At 41.9% G+C, this 25,405-nt stretch overlaps 1 protein-coding gene across 4 annotated transcripts in view; it reads left to right on the top strand.

Moving 5' to 3' along the window:
* The window catches only part of NCAM2 (neural cell adhesion molecule 2), a 1,850,180-nt gene that overhangs the window by 1,504,251 nt on the left and 320,524 nt on the right, over positions 1-25,405 (top strand). For all 4 annotated transcript variants that reach the window (XM_069636393.1, XM_069636392.1, XM_069636394.1 and 1 more), the window contains one exon: positions 2,248-2,367. In XM_069636393.1, coding sequence (XP_069492494.1) covers positions 2,248-2,367 — 120 coding nt within the window. The remainder of the gene's footprint in view (positions 1-2,247; positions 2,368-25,405) is intronic.

Below are 25,405 nucleotides of genomic sequence, written 5' to 3'. Positions count from 1 at the left end.
TGCCCTGCCACAGAGGAAGAATACGTTACTGTCATGATGACTTCCGGCAGAAGGTGCAGGCTTCAAAAGCGATCCTACCTGCAGGATCACCATGAAACCGAGTCTGATTCACGGCCTCATTAAGGATACCCACAGAGCAACTGCAGATAGTGTCCACAATTCACGGACATGTTCATTGGATGTGGCATTCTAAGCCGTCCCAGCCCGAACTCATCTTTACCGACTGAACATGAAATAAAAATGCTGCTTCTCTATATAAATGTTAACATTTTTATAGGTAACACATCAGCGTCCAAAGTGTCATATCTCGTGAAACTGGCAAACGAAAATCGGAAATAAGGATTCCAGCCGAAACACAATCTGTCTGGAATATATGTTCGGAGGCCTCTTCCTAATCCCCCTCCAACTTCTTTATTCCACTTGACAATATCTTCAAAAGTGCCACTCGCAAACTGACCAATCGTCCCTACTGGCCTCCCACGGACCTAAACCACCTCCAAGCCCGCTGCCATGTACAGCAGGTTTCTTTTCAAATTCGTATACATTTATTTTAAAGACCCCAACCACCACTTGGCTGCCTCACACTACATTTCTACTCAGACCCTTAGTTCTACCGTCCTTCCCGATCTATCTGCCCCTGTCCTCCCAAGTGTAAACTATCACTTCACACCTTCTCTATCCTCTCTCCCCTGACAGGAACTCCCTTCCCCCAGTGTGAAAAACACCACCAAGATGTCCACATTCAAATCAGTATTTACTATCATTACGCTCCCACCAGTGAACTTTCCTTCATGTCCTTGCAAACATCCAGAGCCTGCTGAGTGAGTACAATTCATGTTATTTATGTGTCCCTGGCCATCGCCACCTGGTTACATGGCAAATGTCAACTAATATGCTATCGTTTTGAAGGCCCCCACTTGCGAGGCTATGCAGCCAATCCCACTTGGTTCTGTAAGCGTTTCTGCTTGAGTGCACCGAATACATACAAATACAGGTCCCTGACTTCTATTTTTGTTGTCACTTGACACTGCTTGATGAGTCGTCCTTCATGGTCTGATTGGTAGGAGGCAATTTCAAACATAATTACGGAATTATCTGGCATCGTGCCCTACAAGTAAACCTAGGCAGTTAGGTTCTCTACCCACAAACCTGGGTTCAACCGGCAGGCAGGGACGTCATTTAGGGGACGCCAGAGGTCGCAACTGCGACCTCTGAGGTCTCCATTGCGACCTCTAAAAATAATATGCTATTTTTTTTTGTAATGCAATCTCCTGGGTTGTGACCAGCACCATGTGGCTCTCTAGTTCTGGAGTGGCTGGCTTTCTTGTTCAGGCCCCTTAAAAAAAATAAGAAAGGACAGGAGTGCCACAAGTCTAACACTTTCAGCACCGACCCTAAATAAGAAAGAATAGGAATACCAAATAATGTGTCTTTCTGGAATTCTATACAATAATTGCCAGACTCATTTAATTTTTTTTCAGGCACACTTCAGGGGGTGAGTCACTGGTTTAGTATTTTCTTAAACGCTTTAACTCAGCTTTTCATCTTTCTGAGGTCGATAAATGAGAACCAACACAGGTTGGGTGATATTGGGTGTACATTTTTTCTATATAAAGCACTCGAGCGTAAGTGCTATATAATAACACATCATTATCATTTGATCATGGACGTCTGCTTGCATTCACAGTAATTTGGTAATATGGGCCTATACACACTGATTTTAAGGATACATATGACGATCCATTCTTGTATGAAATGTACATCACATAGTGCTATCGTAACCATATTTTTCATAGTGTACAATGCTATGTGATGCCACTTCCTGTTTTGTCATCGGGTGACAGCTCGTGTTCCATCACTTCCCGCGATATCACTTTGGGTTGGGGTCAAATGACATCACTTCCTGTGATGTCATCAGGGGGTCAAGGGTCGTGTGACATCACTTCCGCTACCCCTGGCATTTTGGTGAAATTAAGTCCCTGCCCGCATACTTTCATCTGTCAGCTGTCAATAGATTGTGTACAATTAAGTTTGGGGAATGTAAACATCTTATGGCATCTCTTAGAAGTGGAAGGAGTCTGGCATGGAGAGATGTGAGAAAACACACGGTCATGTGTTGGTTTCAAAGGATGTGTATCAATGTATCTTTAAGATGACTGTTTCTTTAAAGAATAGCCAGGAATGCTATTCGGACATTCTTCACAATTGTAACATCCTCGGTTATTTGAAAATGTCCTCTTTTTGCAGCCATCGTTGTTCTCAGCAATTTAGAACCAAACACGACGTATGAAATAAAGGTGGCAGCTGTAAACGGAAAAGGTCAAGGTGAATACAGTAAAATAGAAATCTTCCAGACTCTACCAGTTAGTAAGTATTGGCATCTTCTATATTCATATGTATGCATGCATTGCCCTGCATTCCCACATCTGCATGACCTGCAATACGTGTCTTCCTTCTTCTGTTTATGCATGAGCTGTACTCGCAATGACCCACATTCTTGTACAACAATAAGCCATATAAAAATCGATGCGGATGGGATGATGAAAGGAAAGCTAGTTTGCAGGTATATCTGTTTCATTGAGAGCAGGAATATCCACAGCATATATTATGTTTCTGATTTTGCCATTTGAGAGCATTGTGAGTGTTTACGTTGCTAATTATGTTTCTTCTCTCTAATGTGAGTGAAGCTGAAAGAGGATTAGACTGCTGTACAGAAACTGCGTGGCGAAAGGGGAACATAAATAAAAGGCCGGTTGTAAAGTGGCATATCCAAAAATATAAAAACAATGTAGATGGGTAATGCACAGTGAAGAAGTGCATATAACTCTTGATGCCCTTTGGAAAAGCAAGGTACAATGATTAATGAAGATGGCGTGAAGCAGCGATGATGGTGATGATTAATCTAGAGTTTCTGTATCATGTGCATACAAACCTCAACGAACAGCGCCCTAATGTTGCTAACAACATCCGCACAGTACTTTATGCTCACAGGAAATAAAGGGAGTCAGACTAGTTAGGGACTTCTCCCTGCCATCCTTACATGAACCCAGAATGATAAGAACCCTAATCATCAGAAGTGCCAACTAAATATTTCAACACCCCCGTTATATAATTTCAAATCAAATGGTTCCCGATCTCCTTATCTCACCATCAGTGTACATTATTCAAACAGTAATTCCTCTCATATGGAAGCAACCTAAATACACACTTGCCACATTAACTGGGCAATTCCACTGCTAACACAACACCCCACATGCCAGTGAATACCTATATCCTTCCTTTGCTGATTTCAAAGGCTTGGTTTTAGGTTTCCACTCTGGATGACACGCACACTTTATATATCCTCCCCTGACTACCTGGAATCATATCTACACTTTGGTTTGCTTACAGCAACACCTGAGGTTTCTCATTTGCCTTGCACTCTTCCCCTCTATAGCACATGTCTACCAATGGTGTCCTTTCAGTGATTATGTTTTTATTTAGAGCACTGGAGCCCAGTGCTTAGGTGTGTCATGAAAGGTCTTTGGTCACAGTGAGTGAAATATGGGTTATGAAGTGTGTACGAATCATATATGTGCTGAAACTGTATTTGTACTATCGACACAAGTTTTCACAAGAGCAAAAAAGAAACAGACTGTTTTATTTGCTATGTTTGATGAGTAGCATGAAAAGAAATGTAGCAAACAGATTTCTTTTTAGACTATGCAACAAAGTACAACAAATATTGTTTATTTTTCCCCAGTGGAAAGTCTTAAAGATGATACAATTGTTACAAAAATAAAATAGCAACCCAAAACCTGATCAGTAAATATAATCCAGAAGGCCAAATAAACACTGCAATTCTTTGCAAGGGAAAACACAGTTTATTAGGTTTCAGATGGTCATGTAGAACCAAACGAACAAAGAGCTCATCGCTTACCATGAAGTTACAGGTTATAGAGCAGTGATCCCCAACGTGTAGCTCGGGAGCAACATGTTGCTCGTGGCACCCTAAATTGTTGCTCACCAACTGCTCTGGGCCATGGTGTCGAGGACTAGAAGGAGGTGCTGAAGGGATGAGCCCTCAGTAGCATTACAGCCAGGACAGAGTCCTGGAATGGACTGTGCGAGAATGTTGGGCAATAAGCCTGTTGTGGTTCCAGTTGGCTTATTTTTGTAGATGCAACATTTGAGTTTGTTTCTACCATGCACATTATTTTTCAGTAAATGTCCTTACTTTTAAAGCAGTGTCATTGTTAAAACCCTGTCACCATCAGACACTTTACCCAGCTGACAAACGTATTAACGAGCAAAATAATTGAACCCTGTTTGTGCCCTGGAGGAAATGGTCCTATTCTGTTCCTTCATATAACTAGCAGGACCATAATGGACAAATAAGTGGCACACATACCCAACTTTCCTTTATTAATAATTTGCATGCACTGCTTTTTGAAGAAGTCAGGTTTGTGTTTGATGCCAAAATTGTCATTGCTTGATACTCTCTTAATCTGGAATTTAGAGAATGGGCAGATAAGGCAAATGCATGCCACATTTTTCATTATTAATTTGCTCTAGGTTCAATTCCAATTAAGTAACTGTTAATGTGGTTAAATTAACAAGCCGATTAATCCAAATGCTTCGCCAACACCACCACAACCCTCTATGAAGTGGTCATCAAATGCTTAAGGTTTTGACCAATGTTTGCCACTATGTTTTGTGTAAAATCCCTTTGGGGCAGAGACAAGAGGCTACAAATACTTTTGAAAATTATGGTTTTTATTCCTAACCTCTTTTTGACCAACGTAATAGGCCCCAGGCTCTTGAGAAGGCACTATTTGCCATTACATGAACAAAAATAATTCTTAGGAGGTATACCCCAAAGCACAGGTGAAATGATCTTTAAAGCCTACATGTAATGACCAGTATTACTCAATATTTATTTGATTACTTCATTAAGTTAGCAACATTTAAACACATGTATCACATTTCATAGAATTCCTATAGAACAATCCCAAAATAAAAAAGCAGCTTTAACATATTCAAACAAGCTATATATAAAAACCTGATCAACGACAATAAAATGAACCGAATCTTCATCAACTCCCATTTTGCAGGCACACTGTTTCCTCCTGCAATCCTTCATTTATTGAGGGGTGGGTACATTTAAACGTACGAATAGCATCAGCCTCCTGCATTCTGGGGATCTTATTTTACAGATTTCTCCTTGCCGTCTTCTATGTGCATGTAAGGCTGCATATAAAGCTAAAGAAGGCAGCTTATGCATATTTTGGACATCTGCTTCTCTCCCCATTGGACAAGCTCTTGCTTTAACAAATATTTTGCATCAACCCAATATGGCAAATGTATTTATATCCCACCCCCTATCCAAATGGACAGTGCCTTACAACCACCCTGCACCACAAGTGTTTATCTTTTTTTGTTTTACCAGGGGAGGCCTCAATCATTTGTTTTAAATAAATAAGTAAAACATTAACTGGCCTGACACCTTTAAACTAGCAACTCAAATTCAGCTCATAGGATGCTACCAGGTGTATCTTGAAGTTGACCTGGTATTGGCACAGGAATTTATTTTGCAACTCCTCCTGGACATTACAGTTTGAACCACCACATATTTTGCTGCAATAAAATATCAGGAGCAGACCTGTGCCGTATATACCTCCAGTCACTTGTCCATTATGTCCAAACTTGAAATAAATATGTAAATAGCCCTTTATTCCTTAATGATGCCTTTCAGCTGTCTCCTTCAAATTATTGACCCAAGCATCGCTCTTTAAGAAGAGTAGGCTCAAATAAAAATGACAGTACCTCTTCATCTCTACATAAATTTAAAAACCACCAGCTATAAGGTTTCACCCTTTTCCAGAACACCATCATTTTTGTTTTTATTATATTTAATTTCAAACTACAGTTCCCGAAATAGTAATTTGTGTATAGCAGGCCCCGTTGGAGAACTGCCGCCTCTAACTCCAAAATAGGAGTGTCATCAGCATAACGAAGCATGCCATAAAATGTCCCCTTCGGAGAGGGTGGATTAACTTTCCTAAGGGTAGTACTAAAGTCAAAGACTTAAAGGAATAAATAGAGGCCAACTGACATCCCTGCTTTTCAACTTTATTGCTGGGGAAAACAATGTATAATTTGCCATCTTGTATATTGGACAGACACAGAGATGTTTGCGTATCACATTTGGATAAGATTTAATAAACCATTAAGGACCCCAATCTCCAAATTTGAAAAAAGCCACAAATAATCTTCCTCCCTTAAACTTACCATATTTCTCCATGATGGTGCTCAGAGTGAAGCAGTGGTTCACACACTTCAGCCCTTCCCTGAAAGCCATTTGGGAGGGATTCAAGATATTGTTACTTTGAGCCCACATCTCCAGTCTGAGCGACAAACATTTGGAGAATATCTTAATGGCAATTCTCAGTAAGGAAATTAGACTATAACCATGTGGGGCTGATGATGTCCCTCGAAAAAGCTTCCATTATTTCTCAATATATTCTTTTTTGTGTTTCTTTTGAAAATATATATTGACCAGCTGTGTACACCACTCATTAAATCATGGATCAATTTTCTTTTCGAGATTATACATTCTGCATCGAACCAAGGGACATTCTTTTCTATAACCTGGACCTCCTGAACTGGGAGGCACTGTTTGCCAATATTTCTGTCCCGGATAGTTTTAACCAAAGATTCCAGCAAACGGACTCGTCTGTGTGTGGCCTCTGATCTGTTTAACAGTTTTCAGAGAGTATCTTAATTTCTTGTGAATTAGTCATTCTTTCCAATGCCTCCTTGTTGAGCGTAGGCATCGCCAACCAGCCCATCTGGCCGTTGGACATCATCTTTGGGGTGCCTACACCCCTGGCCATTGGATAATTAACTCAAGTGGACAGGGATCACTCTGTGCAATCACAAATGCAATCTTTCATAAGATTCCTGAAGAAAAAAAAAACAGTCCATAATACAGCAATTAATGACTGAGGAACAGTAACACTGGTCTTGTATGCTTAGGGATGCACCATTTGCCACTAAAGATCCCAGAAAATCCCTGGCAGAATCCCAAAGTACATCTAAAAATCAGTGCTTCATTTGTGAACAATTTTACTGTCCAAACATTTTCACCAAATTTCTTGAAAATATTTTGCTTAGGAACTTGAAGCCCTGGTAATGTTTATCTAGTACTGCTATATTTTTGAACAATTTCACTGATGACATCTGTTTAAAAATATCTTACTGACCACTCAATTTCCTCAACATTTCCTATAAACAACCACTTATGTCAAAATAAGTTAAAGGCATTGTAAATGTATTTTACTAAAATTGCACGTGCTCTAGATAACTGTTAAGTACTGCACATTAAAATGTTCTATTAGCAGTCTTTAGTTTATTAAATTTGTAATTCGTGTTGCAATCATTTTTCCGCCAACTGAGCACTGATATGTTCTGTTGAAAAATGGATGTTGCTCACCAATTCATTTGATAAACAAATGTTGCTCATTGCACAGAAAAGGTTGGGGATCCCTGTTATAGAGTGTTAAACAGTAGAATTTGAATATGTATGTCACAATGTTATCCCACCATCGTCATGGGCTACCACCTATAGAATATATTAATTACCCCCTGTCGATGGTGGACCGATTGGGCACATCTTATCTAAACCCATTCCTGCAAACACGTGGTCAACTACATTGTCAGTATTGAATCCAAGTATGCTATTGGTAGTTTAAAATCATTGACATATTAATAAATCAAGATTGCCACGTGATGTGCACCCTTCCAATTCAAACCAAATCAAAGTAAAGTGGCGAGGCCAACTCTGCTTTGATAAGACAATAGGGCTTCTCATTATACCAGACGCCATGACTCACACAAGCTGCATACCCAACTGTCCTAAGTGTATTGCCATCACCTCTTCTCCTCCTATCCCAAATCACTGAAGGTTCAAGACATGGCTGCCCACTTATATCATTCAAACCCCAGCTGCCCCAGTAATGACGTGACTGGGACACCGCTCTTAAATCTGAATTTCGTGGGAGGCAGTAGTGCTCTAACTCTTCTCCTTACCCCTTGGCATGACAAAACCTTATACACTCTTCTCATGAATTTGTCCTTTGAAGGTTGCATCCCTACCAGCTCTCGCAGCAGCTCACATTCCATTCCCCCCACGTTCAAGCCATGCTGCTGGATACAATTAGTGTTTATCTGTGCACCACAGGTGCTTCTGACCTCAGCTTCTTTCCCGGGGAACAGAACAGGGAATTGTTTTTTGGAGCTGTGCTAAACAGAGCCACATCTCTACATCAGGGCCTGCATTGTATTCTATTGATGGTGTACTAGGCCTTAACATCCAATATGGCAACACTTATGACATGTTAACACACTGATCTCACTTCTACCACAGTACCTGTCTGACTCCATCTTCCACCTGTATCAGCTCTAACTGCACACCTCACTTCAGACCATACCTTTGGATACAACAACTAAACACAGGGCCCTATCCATAACATGAGCAACCGCAACAATGATACATGTGTTGCTTTCTATGTGTTGCTATGTGTGAGTATCTAATATGTGTCAAACCTAACTAAAATAATGCATGCACCTTCTGCTGTGCAAACCTCAGTCTGCTTCCATAATAGTACGTAATAATAGGTTTTTCTCAACTTGAACCTTTTTGCCTGGATAAGAAGCAGTACATGCATCACAACATTCCCTCCCCCCTGTAGTTAATACTCCATTAGCTAACCCTGTTTGGCCTCCTTCCTTCTATAGTCATTTTTCTTGGGTATCCATGCCTTTCACACATGGTGTAAACTCCCCCCCCAGTCATTTTCTTCTGTGGTACACTCCATCTCCTGCTAAATCAATCCAGCATTCCACATAGATCTCTGGGTCTGGTAGGGATGGGGTAAGGTACCTGGGGTTTCGAGGGCATGCTTTATTTTCACCATTTTTGGTCTTACCACTCCATCCCATCTATCAGTCTGGGCGTACTTGAGTTTTCTGAAAGGAGCAACTCTCCCCACTTTTATTGACACCATTGTTATAGCATTCCTCTTCAGCATCTTCATTCATCATCTGAAACGAACAAAAAAGTATGAACAGGAAAACCACGATGGGAATCAGCAATTTTACTGCTATTTCTAACCACGACCGGGCCCACAAAAGCATGGTTTTGAACCAGTCATCAGCATTCACACCCATTTCTTTCTCCATTGCAATCCTCAAATTGTGAAGAGCCCCTATCGCATGGGTCAAAAACCCATTATCCACATCATTTGCGGGGATGTATATATGTGCAGTGAGATAAGACAATGTTCTTGCACACATCTCCTTCCATAGCCGTAAGCAAATCTAGAACATGTCTGTTCTGGAGGGTCATAAACCTGATTGCCCATAACTCTGTCTTTGTTGATTAAGACCCTGCTCGGTCTCGTTTGCCAGCTGAAGAATCTCCCAACTGGTGATCTTCAGCCATTTCACGTTTGCTGCTTTCTGGTAACCTAGCACCAGAAGGGAGGTGAAAAAACTCTCAATTTCAGTCAACAGTCTATATTGATCCGGGATCGTCTTTAGTTTATCGGAGGAATATTTGGACAGCTAATTTGATCTTCTCTGATGACGAAGTCTTAGAGAGCGACAGGCATGCTTGTTGGATGGGGGTCTTAGTTGGTTCTAAGGGGTGGCACATTTATAACAGTCAAATGGGCACCAGGAACTACCAGAACTGCAGAGTGCAGGGTAGTCAGTGAACATATACCCCTCCATGATGGTGGAAGGTGTAGGTATGCATATTGTCTGCACACCCAGTATACACCCATCAATACCGATGTGTCTTCGGTCAGTTCAGGGATAAATAGTGTCTTATTACAACAAATGTGTGTTCCTATAGGTATAGTGACATTTCCTCAAAAGCAAAAGGAATACTCCTCTTGCCTCTGTACATTTGGAAGTGTTTCATTTAACTCGATCCATGTCATGTCATGGCATTATTGAGATATAAACAATTTGGGTGCAACCGTTGCACAAGGTATCAGAGAGCATACATAGCAGCTTTCGTCTGACCTCTCCCTCCTTACTTTGTGCATGTGATTATACCACATGCTGTCCAATTTGGGGTGGTTCAAATCAGATACAGTGTCAATGATTATCCCTTTATATTGGTTATATTCTATCTCTGCCTCAGTTTCCCCCCTGGTTTGTGTTACCCCCAAATATACATCTGTTTCGTTTCCATATCCCCCTTTATGTTCCACAACCATATAAAATAATCACACACAAACACTATTTCAACTTCAAAAAGAAAACAGCATATACAACATAACATATATATTACAATGTGCGTGTAGGGTTGAGCCTACAGAGGGAGATAAAACACAGGCAACCATACAGAAAAAAACAAACTCTTCATCATATAATAAGGAATGATCAACTACAATGTCAAAAGGAAAAGTTCTGCAAAGTATACTTAAATATCACTCAGTAATGTGATCATTCTTGTGAGATGTGGCGAGTTTCTGGATGCTTCCCAAACATTGGATAAGTGGAAACAGTACCACATTTCCTTTACCCAAACTGCAAAGGGCATGACAAAGACAATGTTGGAAGGCCATGGAACCTCTGCTCGTTCCAGCAGTGACAAAATCCCTCACGAAGACCTGGTCTTCTTGATATAGCTGTGGTGCCAGTAAGTTCAGTTCATCTGTCTGCAATGCTTCAACTTTTTGTTCTCTTCTGCGAGCAATATGGCGAGCCAAAACCTTTATACTCCATGTTAAACGAGTATAAAAGTACAATTAGCCCTGAAACTCCTCCCCCAAAACTCCTGCTGCCCTGTGAGCATCTGATGCTGTGCGTGTAAGTGTGAGAGCTTTGTGCATCCTTCTCCCTGTAACTACCTTGTGCAGGAACAAGTGGTGGTCTTCACTGTACTACATTCTCAGGCTAAACGAAACCAAAGGGAGACAGTGCTGCCAGTTCCTCCCTAACGTTGTACAAAATGTATACAGTTTACTCTACAAAAGTCCATTCCTCTTTTGTATAATCCCGCTGGCCTGAAGTAGATGTAATCAGCACAGTTGTAGACTGATTTTAGAAACTCACACAACCCCTGGTGAGGAAATACCTTGCATACCAAAAATGTGGCTGCTGATTTTGCATCAATTGTGTGTAGGGACTGTTAAGGAGAATTCTCATAAATGTTCTAATTCTCTTCACCTTAGAGACCCCAGCAACTTTACTGAATTTTGAGGACTTGATTTTTTTACCTTAAAGAGTGTGAGCCTTTTTTCCACTCTCTCATGTATTTTGATGTGTGTTTTACTCTTGTGTTCTTTGATTATGGAGTTTTAGACAACTCCATAGGTATCATCTGTTCATGTGAATTACACAGCACCCTCAGTGCAGTGACACAGGGAAGCTGTTTTTGGCTGTCCCAAGGGTTAAATGCCTTCTCGGGGATAAACTACTGTTTCCCAGCGAAAGTAAAGTGAAATTGACTTTACTAGTCTTTTCAAATTCCTAGACCCAGCACACCCTATCTAACAATAAAGTGCTGGGGGTGGTTACCTAGTATCCCCTATGTCTAGAAACTCATGTAGCAGTCAAATTCTACCCTTTCCTCTCGAAATGGCTGATGGCAGTGGTTTTACAATGAACTACCATGATTTTTCACAACCGCGAACACCAGTAGCGTTACAATCGCGGGAGCCATGTTTTTAAAGATGGCGTCTGAGCCGCCTTTATTTAAACAGGTCCCAGTCTTTTTTTTTGCACCATTTCTTTTTGGAAAGGTCCTTCTAGAGTTTGTCTCTGTGTGCCAAACCAGGTTTGGTGCCTTTGTTCCTACGCCTTTGGCGGGCTTCAGGACTGAAGACCGCCTCTGGCGCCTGAGTGGCTGGGGTGGGCAGGAAGTGAGAGAGGTGCCCAAAACTCCCTGTGCTTAGTCTCCTAGGAGACCCAAATGCACTCTGGTGTGATTGGCTGGCTGACTGTCCGGCAAGGGCAGCCACACTGCTGGGTGAGTGACAGCTAGGATGGAATGAATGGGAGAAAACTGTTTAAAAGGTGAGTCTCTTGGCTTGGAAGGCAGAGTTGACCAGTGGAACGATATAACCGAAGACGAGCTGGAAGAGGACGGCTGCTGCAACTCCTGGACCGTTGGTTTGCCCGGTGAAGCCTTACTGCAGGTCTGAATTGCCATGTTCATCTCGACAGAGAAACCCTTCAAGGACGACTTCTCCCTTTGAGTTGGTGGAACCAATCAACTCATAAGCCACCTGCACACCATTCTCGGAGCTGGTTGTATTTTCCTCAGAGTGTTGCAGGAAACCGAATAGCCAGGGAGAGGGACACCAGTTTGCGTAATTGACGACTGCTACCGGAATCGAAGATTTTCTTTTGCCAGATTTTTGGACAAGTCCCTGTGCAATGCAGCAGTCCCCCAACATCCTCCCTCTTGTCCCTTCGACTGAGGCTTAGGAACAGCGAGATCTGCAGGAACTGCCAGGAACCAATGTCTTCAGCAGCATCTTTTTCTTCATTGTAAGGTACTGTGAAAACCAAACCGAGAGAACTTACCTCTCACCGCGAAAATGCTTGAAACTTTGGCAACTTGCAGATCTAGTCAGCTTGTAACCCGACACATGAATCTTTCTTTTACAAACTACTTCTGAGAACTTTGGCAAAGACTTTTCGTTTAACTTCCAGAACTGCTTCATCTGATACAAGACTTTAGCCCATTGACTTTGGCCTAACCAATTGCATTGAATCAGCTCCTCTGGCAAACTCAAACCATTTGCACTGTTTAAGAGTAACTGTAATATCTGTTGTATTAACTTATGCCTTGTTGAACCTACTTCAGATGCTCTGAATGTCATTTTGCTCCTCCTTCAAAGTAGTTTAAGTGCCTCAGAATCTGATATTGTGAAGTACTGAAGTATATTTTTGTGTGATATAGATTGTCTCCTTCTAGTGAATGTTTTCTAACTGACTGTGTAATAAATTAATAAGTGTCTTACAAAGAAACCTTGAGTATAAGTGTCTACTTGTAATTATAGACCTCTGTGTAACATCCTTACAGCTCACATTCCCTATTGAGATAAGCCTGACTGCTCAGCAGCGCTACCACAAAACTGTGTAGTACAAACTTATACCAAAGGTTGGTTTAGCTTACACATGTAGTGTTTGTTGTGTGTAGTGGTCCCAAATGGTACTGAATACAAACTCTGCCTAACATGGACCAGCATCAACCCACTGGGAGAATGGACAACTACAACAATAACGTAACAGTAATTACTGCAACTGTTAAGCATATTCACGTGGTTGATGTGAAGTTCCCATAAATGCCCAGTGAGATGGTGCAATATGCCATGCAATGTCCTGAGAGTCTTGCCAGTGCTGTAAAGATGACATGTCGTGCAATTTGCCACAAAAGTATTAACATATTACTGCAAGTTGGGGACAAACCAGTCCTCCTGAATATCAGCAGCATTGTGCTGTTTTGAAACATGTGCTTGGGAATGCAGCTGCTCAAGAGCAATCATGAGCAATTCCCATGGCATTACTACTTCAACTGTATTTTTTTGTCCCCAGATCAAATCATTCGGTGACTGTGAGCAACCCTGTTTCACCCCCAGCTAAGCTCTTCCTCATCCAGGGGCACCTGCCTTTGTAGCTCAATTATTAATGTGAGCAGTACTGCAGTGTATGGGATTGCAAACTGAGACTGATGGTTTGCCACTTTGGGATACACAGTGACATCTAGGTCCTGGTGGCTTCGTTGGCGGCCTTATCTGCTGCATTGTTGCCAAGAGAAACAAAGTCTGCTTTTTGGGTGTGGGTGATGTATTAAACACTGCTACTAGTGTTGGATGGGAGAAGGCATAAATCAATCTCTAACATGGGTGGATGATGTACGAGTGTGTAATCTGACCTCCAAAAGCCTCCCTTTTTTCCATCTGGTAATCCTTGAACATGTGGTTGGGTCACATACGCGGGATCAGAATACATGGTCACTAAGCACCCTTGAGATGTCTCTAATTCTTCAATTAATGCAATCAGTTCTGATGCCTGAGCCGCATAGTGGGTTGGTAATTTAATTTGACCTACAACCTCATATTACCCATCCACAAGGTGCACCACTGCTGCCCCTTTGTGTCACGAGCCAGTCTTCTGATCAATCGCTGATGACCCATCAACAAAGAGGATCTCCCCTTTCTCAAGTGTGTCCTCCCTTTATCATATTAAATCATCTTCAGGGCCTTCATACTTAACACAATTGTGCACTTTCTCACCTTCTTCAGCAGGTATTGCAATAAGCATGGCAGGGTTCACTGTGTAGTATCTCACAATGTGAATGGGTGGGCTTAATAAAATATCTTCATATGCAGAGGCCCTTTGTGTGGATAGATGACCTTAGAGTGGGTTTAGATTGTACAAGGATTGCAAACACTGTGTGCTTTACATTTAATGTAACTGTGTGATTTACATACAATGTCAATGAGCACCACAGAGTGATTGTTAAGGACTGTTTGATGGCAAAGGTTGCAGCAGCTATTGCCCTGTATCACTGAATCTAATATCCCACTGTAATATGGTTGGGCTTTCCGTCCTAGAAATGTGTGCTGAGCCAATACAGTAGTCTTTACTTGTACATTTTAATGTGAGAACAAATACAATTCCTTCATGTAATCTAGGGTTGCCGGTATTGTTGCACTTCTTGTGGCAATGTTGAGTTATCATTTCTGATGTCCATGTGAGTGACCCTTTCCTTCTCTGTGCGTCTTTGAGTCCCTGCAGTAAAGGTTTTTTGTAACTATAATAGTTAAAAGTACATGCTCACCAATAGTTACTTAAAACCACAAACTGCTGCATTTCTTTAACTTTAGTGGGCTGTGCTCTGTTCTGTACTGCAGCTGTTCTTTCCCTGCAGATAATATTATTTGTCCCAAGTAAACCACCTCTTTCTGGCAGTTTTGCATTGTGTCCTTGTCTATTTTGCATTCTTTTTCTGCAAGCAGGGTCAGCAGTGTATTTGAATCTAATTCCGCTCTACATAGTTCTGCTATTGTGCTACACACTAGGAGGTCATCTACATACTGAATGACAATACTCGGCGCATGTATGTAGCCCAAATCCATGTTTAGTACTCTATTAAAAATTCTGGGGTACTCACATTACAACTGAGGAATTCTTATGTGCTGGAACCTTTGTCTGTGATGGTTAAATACAGGGAGATATTGAGAATCAGGGTGCAATGGAATGGGCACAACAGGAAATTGTGAGGCCTCACTTGTCATATTGCAGAGGATAATGGCGGGTTCAGTACAACTGGGTACTCAACTTCAGCAATTTTATTCAACAGGTATAAGTCCTAAATCATCCTCCAACTTCACCCATTTGCTTTTTTTGACAGGACGTAATCACTGTGTTACACAGGCACTCTGAGGGCACTATGATGCCTTGCTGCCACAACGCCACAGTTGTCTCATGTATTCCTCATCTGCCAACCTTGACAATGTATACTGTTGCACCATAGCTAACCCTGCACCTTGCTTCAGCTTGATGTGTACTGCTCCTCTACTCTTTGGGAGCCCTACATCATGGGGTTGTCAGTCCATAAAGTGCTTGTGGATGTAACAAGTCCTCCTGTAGGTGTGCAGGCATGCATTTATCAATAATTATAGGACTAGAGACATTTCTTTGCTGGATCATTATTTGACATGGGATACAAACATCCAGTATAATATCACCATCATTATCAACATCCTCAAACAACTGCCCATCCAACACCCCACTCAGTGGCCAGGCCGGTTGAATATACAAATCTGTGCACTACTCATCTCCCGCTTCGTCAGTCCCTGTCAACTCTATCTTAAAGTCCACAATCAGCACCCCATCCAAATCAAGCATAATAATCGTAACCAGAATATGATCTTGGGGCACTGCTGTACAAAACATAAATTCTGAAAACACCCCCCATGGCTTGTCTATGATACCTGGCACCCAACTCAATAACACATTCACCCCATACATAAACAAATCCAAGTGCAATGTTATTTCTTTGGTGGCTCAGAACACGTTTTTTTGGGACTGTTCAGGGTTTCGGTCTGGAGACAGTTTTGTCACACAATGGAGTCTTCAGTTTTTGGGTTTTAGGTGATTTTTCCGCACAGCAATTGCCCCTTTTACCATACTTAACGAGAACAACCTAGTTGTTCATATGCGTCTAAAAGGCACATGCCGTGGTGTCAGGGCATGTGTCGTCTGCCTTGCAAATGAAAAAGTTATATATGTTTTATTGGTTTTCTTTGTTTGGCAGAGACATTAAAAGTTGATTTTCTTCAATTTAAAAAAAAAATCAGTGAATAAGACATTATCCCATATTCTACACAGACACTGTTCGAGTCGTGTGTTGTGTTTCTCTAAGCTCCACACGGATAAACAGGGCTAATGTCCAACAATTCTTGGCATCGTTGTTTTTTCAAAAGGAAAATACCCCAAATGTTCCACGATGTGCTTTCCCTTGTCTAGGGTTCAGCATGTGGTACACTATGCACTCCCTTCCAAGTTTTGGTTTAGGAGGAGCTATCAACAGTTTCTCAGCATGTCATTAGTACAATTTCTGTGAAACAGCCGGAAAGAGCCTACCGGTTTAAGTGGACAAATGGAATTGTGCCACTTTCTTCAGGGCTATGTCGCAGCACTTTGCTAGTGTAATTATTGCTGTTTTGGGTAGCTTCAGCAATGTAACCCAACTATGGAAAGGAGATAAAAGGTGGGGGAGAGGGGAGATACATCAAGGATTGTCTCTCTAAATCCCAATGGATGCCACTGCTTGCTGGCAATTCCAAAAGAAGGAGCTATACATTACTTACCCCTCTTGTTTTGGTTTGATTCTCAAAAGATGATTCTCTGGAGGGAATGGTTCAGGTAATTTTAGGTGTCTTCTTCAGATGCCTGTATTGGTGGCATTCCGTGATACCTGTAATGGTTATCAGTACATTACTGGCATATACTTGTTATCATTTAGGCAATTAGGCATTTTGTCCAGTGTTTTTCATTTATATATTCCAGAGACCCACTATTCAAGTGGTCTCTCTAGGTGCTTGTGTACAGATACATTGGCGTGTCAAAGTGAAAATAACAGATCTAATGCAACCCATTACCCTTGGAAGCAATATGTAGGTTAATATCATACTGTTCGTACTACCCTCCAGCAGTCTAAAGTGGTAGATGTGTTATGCAAGGTTTCTTACTTTACGTTCCGCTGTTCGTCAAAATGTCGTTCCTGCTCAGACGCGGCTCACAATCAGTTTGGCGAGCACGCTGAACAGCTCTGTATTAGTGCAAAAAGATTCATACACGGAATAAGCGTCCAATGACGATGCACGCACATGAGTCAAATCTTGTTGCACTAATACAGAGCTGTTGTATCTACCACTTTAGACTGCTGGAGGGTAGTACGAACAGCATGATCTTTACCTACAGCTTGCTCCCAAGGGTGGTTGCGCTCTAAGTCTTGGGCCCCACAAACCTACTACACTCTGTGTTACCATCAGTAGCATATCATCTCCCTGCTCCTCATCTATGCCCCATTCATCCTCCTCTGCTTCTCCCACATCACTGTCTGATCTGATTGACTCAAAGTCTAAACTGTCCGCCTTGGAGAATCCCTCTCCATACCTCTCATGTTTGTGACACTCTTCCTTCTTTTTAACATGCATGTCACTAATCGCAATGCTGTCAACACGAAATACAATATCACTCGCTCTCCAATCATCAGTGCCTGTTGACGCTCTTCACCCATCTTCCCTTTCTTGCTTTACTCTTGCAAGCGCTGCCTCTTTCACTGCCTCTATTATAGATTGCAGGGGCCCTCTATCATGGGTATACATGGGGCACACACTTGGGATTAGTATAACCTGTGGCTGCTTGAATAGGACAGAACCCCTGTGGGGGTGACAGGGCTTTTGGGGTTGTAGGTGTATCACAGGATTCAGGTGCTACACTAGGTGCAGGATGGACAAAGTGCACCTGTGTTACAATTTCTCCCTGTTTAGGGTCCTCTAGGACATTTTTCAAATCCTCAACCACTCTCCAAAATACCGTTCATATTCTTTAGCTTCCTGTTCTCATATTTTGAAGTGTACATGTGGCCCAAAATATCTTTAATATGTGTTCCTTTTTTGGGCCATGGCTTGTACATCCATCTTCTCATATCACCGACCCACTTCCTATGATATTTCATAAAGTACTCCCGGTACAGTGGGAGCGCTGTACACATGTATTAAAGTGGGGTAAGGGAAACCATAGTTATATCAGATCTACACACGTAATGATCTTTTGTTTCCTAGACACTGATCCAGCGGCACTGATCTTGCTGCCCCTCCCAATGCTGCCTGCACTCCCTGTTACCCCTCCCTATTCTCTTCACCTCACACACCACACACTTATCACATCACATCTCTCTTCACACAACTCAAATACCGCAGATCTGCACTATAACAACTACAAAACCACCTTAAATCACAAATCAATAATAACACAAATATATTTACAATGGTTTAGACCATTCCTCAATGCCCTATTCAAGATGAGGGAATTTACCTTCTTTTGTCCCCTTATGTCGGGAGAAGGGATCCCAGACCCACCATATAGTGGGCCTACACACCAAAATCACATTTATTTAGACAATGGTTTATACCCTTCCTCTATCCCCTTGCCTCAGGAAGAGGGGATTTACCTTCTCACACTCCCTTTTGCAGAGTGGAGGGATACCAGTTCCTCCATATACTGGACGCCAGCTCTATTTCATTTGCAGCACTGCCTTGTCTCCACAATGGAGAAGAAACTGTTTCTGATCTCTTCTCTTTTCCTCATAATATATACTGTGACATAACCTTTCCTCTTGGCGGAGGAAATCCCTCTGACCACTTATATATTAAAAAACCACTATTAGTTGCCATATGGTATTTTACAACCCACACATTCACCATCAACTCACTCCACAAATGCACACCCTCCTCTCATTTTCTCCCCCAAGGTGCACTTGCATCTATGCATTTTGCCGAGCAACGGTGTTTGACCTTGTGTATCACAAAATCCTGTGTTGCCACCTATCCACCTCTGCTAACTCTCCTGAGACAACAACTTGGATTGCCACGTTCCTAGGGGAAAGAGCCATTAGAGTATTCTCAGAAAATGCCAGCCCCTCCCGCACCCATCACCTGTGGTGTACCTCAAAGATCGTGCGTATCCCCAGCATTGTATAACATCCTGTACAAGCTATTCCGTCAATACACAAATTCTCTTCCCCCTCTCCGGTGACTACCACAAGGACTCCGCCACCCTAAACTCTGTCAACATGACCATTCAGGCTTGGATGGCACACACTGTCTATGCCTGAATGACAAAAAGACTGAGTTACTTTTCGTGGGACCCCGAAAATTATCAAGAAGCTTGTTCCTCGATACTCACCCTTTAAGTTTGAAAGCATCACATTCCCAGTCTCACCATTTGTGAAAATGTTTGGCATATACCTGGATGCCTCCCTATCCCCCACACAGCATTTCGGCGCCATCGCCTCCTCTACTGCCTACACGACTAAACTAATCAATGCCTCCAGAACCTTCCTCTGCCTGGACAAATCCCTATCAATTACACAAGCCACCATATGATCTAGTTTCGATTATTGTAATACCCTTTTGGTAGGTACCACAGACCACAACATTCGGAAGATGGAGGTAATTCAAAATAATGCACTTAGAGCTTCTCTGAACATCCCTAAAATTGATCATATCGCTACAGCTCGAAAAAAGGACCACTGATCCCTATTTGTGAGCGGATTCTCTTCAAAACACTGTGCATCATGGATAGGTGCTTGTCCAAGGATGTTCCTCCTTACCTATCTCAAAAAATCACAAAAATGTCCTCTTCCAGACCTGCCAGAGCAGCATATGCCCACTGCATCAACCAGGTTAAATTGAAATGGGCCAAAGCTGGAGGCTCAGCTTCCCGGCCATTGCAGCCCAACATTGGAACCTTCTCTCACCTAACTTGAGAGACAAGCATTCCTATTGGATTTCCAGAACACCGCTAAAAACACTGATGTTCACTTAACCAGTCGTCCAAGTGCAAAGTGAAACTCAGAAACCATTGATATCTGATCAACATTGTATGCAAAAAAATGTTATACTGTCATTTGAGTAACTGGTGATGTAATAGCTCCTTGATTCCTCAGGGCCTAGGACACTATACAAATACAAAATAATAAAATCCATAAATAAATAAATGTCCGTCAATAGTTCCTCGAGTGATTGCCCACATCCTATCTAAACCCATTCCCCTAAACACATGGTGTACTACATCGTCACTATTGAATTCAGATATGGGATTGGTAGTTTACACTTATTGTCACATTAATAAATTGAGACTGCTACATGATGTGCACCATTCCAATCCAGATGTGATCAAAGTAAACTCATGAGGCCAAATCGGGTTTGATAAGACCATAAGATTTCTCATTATAACAGTCCCCATGGCACACACAAGCTGCCTCCCCAACCTTGTACTAAATTTACTGGTGTCACCTCTGCTCCTCCTATTTTAAATTACAGAATTTTCCATTCATTGCTCACCCCATAGCTCCTTCAAACCCCAGGTGCCCAGTAATGATGTGACTGGGGCACTGCTCTTGAGTCTGCATTTCAGGGATTTATTTGTTTTAGTTGTGTTTCTACTTGCATCACAAAACCTTACACCTTCTAATCATGAATTTGTCCTTTGAAGGTCTCATTCCTACCTGCTCTCCCAGGAGCTCACATTCCCTTCCCAATACGTTCAGGCCCTGCAGCTGGATACAATTAGCATTTATTTGTGAACCATGGGGATTTCTGACCTCAGCTTCTCTCGTGGGGAACGGAAAAGGGGATTTGTTTTTAGAGCTGAGCTACTCAGAGCTGCAGCTCCACATAGGGGAATCTATTCTATTCTGTTCATGGTGTACTAGGCTTTAACAATCCAATATGGTGACACTTGTGCCATGGTAACACAATGACTTCACATCGACCACAGTACCTGTCTACTCCATCTCCTACCTGTTTCAGCTCTTCCCACATACCTCACTTTAAACCATAATGATGTATACAACAATTAACACAGGACCTATAATACTTCCCTATCTATAACCTCTGCAATTGCCACAATAATACTTGTGTTGCTCTTTCTGTATTGATATATGTGAGAATCTAAAATGTATCAAACCTAACTAAAAACAAACAAAACATGCCCCTTCTGCTGTCACAATAGTATGCACTAATAGGTTTTTCTCAACTTGAACCTTTTTTCCTGGCTGGGATGATGTACGTGCATACCAACAAAGAAAATGTTTGCTTCATTCTATATTATCCACACATGTTCTCACTTTTTAAAACAAAATGTTCGACAATCTGGCCCCAGGGAACCTGCTAAGTTAGTTGTTTGATAGGAGTAGTTTGAGTTGATAAAGCTAGAAAGATCATGCAGGAGTTGAACCTCAGTCCAATGAGTGTGATAGAGGTGTCTCCTGTTTGACAGCACTGTGTGTATGTTGGGGTGTATTGGGAAGCTCTTTTTTGTTATAGGGGGGCCTGTGTCAATACAACACAGACTCCCTCTCCTACAACAGGCATGGTGTTACAAGGCACGAAATAGAGCCCTCCTCCGAACCACCAGTCCTGAGGAAAGCATCAGAACAACTACATTAGTAGTAGTGACTCATTGTTCATGCTAGAAACACTAAAGGTGTCAACAAGATAGATATGGACATTATTACTATACTCTAAGTCACTAAATACTAACCCTCTCACAGTGTTTTAGCCATATCAAAAATGGATGCACCATGCTTGTAATACATGGCGAACCATTGTGGGTACCGAAAAAACTTTGCGGTCTAACTTTGGTTACACATGTTCAGATATGGTAGCTACTTCCAGTAGGTTTTTTAGTAAACTTCAAAAAATAAAGGCTTTTTGTGAATTACAATTGTGGTGATCTTTTGTAATACATGTGCAGATTAAATAACAATATCTGTGAATTGTCTGGTGGCAATCAGCTGTGAATGTCAAAAGGGAGGGGTTTTTTCTATTTACGTCCTGTTTGGCAGCAGCAATTAGTCTGATGAATTGCGAGATACATATCTGATTGTGCTTCTGTGAGTATGTTGCTGCAGATTATGTGCGGGTAGGCCCACACCAACATTCCTGTCCAATAGTAAACCTGTGAGGGTTTCAGGGTTAGTGGTTTCTCTTTCAATGGGCACAGGGATTCAACTCTCTCCAGATTCTCGCATTAGTTATGGTAAGGTATGGTAAGTGCTAAACCTGCCAGGCACGGGTGAACATTTTGAACACCTCTCGGGCGGAGGTTTTGGCCCTGGCAATCTGGGTATGATGAATACGACAACATGTGTTCTATTGTTTGCTGAGAAGTCAATTATATATAAATAAATCTCACACTGAAATTTGTAGAGATGAACTGATGTGGACCTTTACAAAATACTGCAAGTGAAAGACTTGGACAGAAAAATATGGTGATGGGCACTCACCGGAAATGTAAATGCAAAGTTATGAGTAATATTCTCAAGCACACACAATGGTATGACACATAGATTTTTATAAGAGGGTACCAGAATGATATTCTTCTACAATAGGCTTATCTCAAATCTATGCTGAAAATATGATAGATCAGTTATCAATGATAGGATTTTGAAGTTAATGACTAGACCAAACCTATTTGTATATATCGATGTTATTGTTTTAAACGATTAGCCATAATAAAAAATATAAATAAAACATGTTTTTACAAAAAGAAATGAGCATCAAAGTTTGCACTAGGAGGCATTCTTTTTGTACATTTTAGGCAGCCTCCTAATGTTCTGTAAACTCTTTTCTCACAGCACTAATCAAGCAAAAGCCCTCTACTGGAAGCTCTTGCTTATTGCTGCCGCAGAGCAGGGAGTACTGTCAGGGTGCCTAATATTGCGACAGACACTGCAATGATATGTTAATGACCTTCATTAATATAAAATTGTGATGTCCGGAGTATTCATAATTGCCCTGACTTTCATTTTAACTTTCCAGCACAGGAAACTTAAAACGAAAATCACGGCAATTATGAATACTCCATTGACTGCCACAATATTAGTAATTGCTGTGACTTTTCATTTTAAGTTTCCTGTGCTCCCCCATCCAAGAAATGTCTCAAGAAATGTCTCAAATCAGTTCTTGATATTTCAAAGTCACAGTAAAAGTTTGTTATTAAAGTTCCATTTGATAGCACTACCCTTCTCCCTGGTGAAATATTGACATTCCACTTCCACCAAATAGCACCAATACCACCAATCCCAGCCACAATGCTTTGTCACCTCACTAAGAAGACTTGCTACAGTTAAAACAATACATTTTCCCTGACGGTTATTGATAGAAAGTTCTTGGTTAACAGTTATTACTTTCTTGGTTACAGTTTTAGAATTTACAATGGTATGTTTGTCAGGATGACTTCTCAGTGCTGCTTTAACAACTTCACATTTAATTGATTCACTATGAAAATATTCCTCTTTGTCTCACAGTACTCCACTACTACAACGTTGCATCCACTGACACCCAGATATCTTACCACAGTGTCAGTAGTTTGGATTATCTTACTACAGCTTCAGTGATTTTACTTTACGAAGCCCAAAAGACGCTCGATGACCCCGCACTTCTCTCCATTGATGCCAAAATTGATAGGGTGGCATGAGACTTTCTAGACGGGGTACTGATGAAAATAGGCGTAGGCCCGAACATCTTGAGAGGAATTACAGCTATCTACTCCTCCCCAAAGGCCTTGGTAATAGTCAAAGGTGGCCAATCCAGATGGTTCAACCTGGGGAGAGGGACCAGGCAGGGATGTCCCTTGTCCTTATTGTTATTTGTCCTGCTTTTCCCTGTTTGAGTCGACCAATGGCTGCCCCAACTTCTTCCTCTGTTATCTGGGCTTTCCAGGGCATCTGGCTGTATCTTGATCAGGGAGGGGAGGTGCGATTCAGTCAGGTAGTGATCAATGACATCTGCAGGGGCCGTTCCTTCACTTTTGTACAGGGTTTCGTAAAAAGAGTCAAAGGCTTTCTGTATTCCCTCCAGAGTATTTATTAGGGCACCCCGTCCCCTCCACCTGTGTCACCCATCTCTCGGCTCACTGTTTCTGCAAGCACACCACCGCAAGGGCGTCTGCCTTATCCCCTTTTTCATATAATGTTTGCCTTAGGAACTGTAGGTTCCTTATGATCTTGCCTTCTTCAATTAATTTGAGCTATTCTCTTAGACTTCTAGCTTCTAATAGATATTATTGCCTATTCAGTGGAGGGGATTGGGCACATGCCTCCGCGGTTACTATCCTTTCCCTTAGTCTATTCTCAATTAGTGCACAGTCTCTTTTCTTTTTGGCTCCTCTCTGATGAGGATACCTCTCCACGTAGCTTTAGCTGCCTCCCATAACAGAGTCTTTCTCACCTTGCCTGTGTCGTTGGTAACAAATAATTATCTAGTTCTTTAAAAATGTGGTCTTTCCACAAGGTGTCGCCATTTTGAGATGTGGGGGGATAGTCATTCCACGAGTATCTCTAGTCACACCATATTGTGGTCTGACCAGGCGATCATGTGGAAATGTGAGTTTCCTCCTACATCCCATAAATCTTTGGTTGTGTAGAGGTAGTCGATGCAGGAATCCCCTCTGACACTGGTTGGGATCATACACTGTGGCAAACGAGATTGCTATGTTTTGTTAGAGCCCTGAGATTAGTAATGCCTTACTTTCTGTATCTGACCAGGTCTTGGGATTTTCCTTGTGCACGTTCTTGCTCAAGGACATGCCGACCCCTGCTTTCTTGGTGATATTAGAGCTCAAAATGTGTCTCCTAGGAGGCTGCTTGGTATCCGGCGCTTGTCACCTCTCTGGTATCTGGCCTACTGTACAAAAAGGACATCGATCCCAGACCTCTAAAACTCTCTAGCTACCATGGATCTTTTTGTGGGTGCGTTGAGTCCTTTGATGTTTAGGGTGCATACACGGAGGTGTTCGCTCGTGTAGGTCCTTATTCAGGTTGACATGATAAAAGCATGCGGTCCCCACTTGTCTCCTTATGTGAGTGTTGTCCCTTAGTGTCTGTGTGTTTCACAGTTGTGTGTGACGTTGCTTCTGCCTGAACGTAAAATGTGATTATCTTAGAGCCCTTCTCTCCCCATCCCTACACATTCTACTCCCAACCCCCCTGCCCCATGCTTCCCCATACCTCTGTACCTTTGAGGCGCTCAGTGTTTCCCAGTTGACATCACTGGGTGATTCCAAGCCACCAGCGAGGTCTCGCACTCAGACCCCTTCT

This window comes from Ambystoma mexicanum, chromosome 7p (genome assembly GCF_040938575.1).
Source record: "Ambystoma mexicanum isolate Mex_15411 chromosome 7p, UKY_AmexF1_1, whole genome shotgun sequence".
Classification (NCBI taxonomy): domain Eukaryota; kingdom Metazoa; phylum Chordata; class Amphibia; order Caudata; family Ambystomatidae; genus Ambystoma; species Ambystoma mexicanum.
Note: the sequence above shows the minus strand (reverse complement) of the source record. Positions and strands in the feature narration are given on the sequence as shown.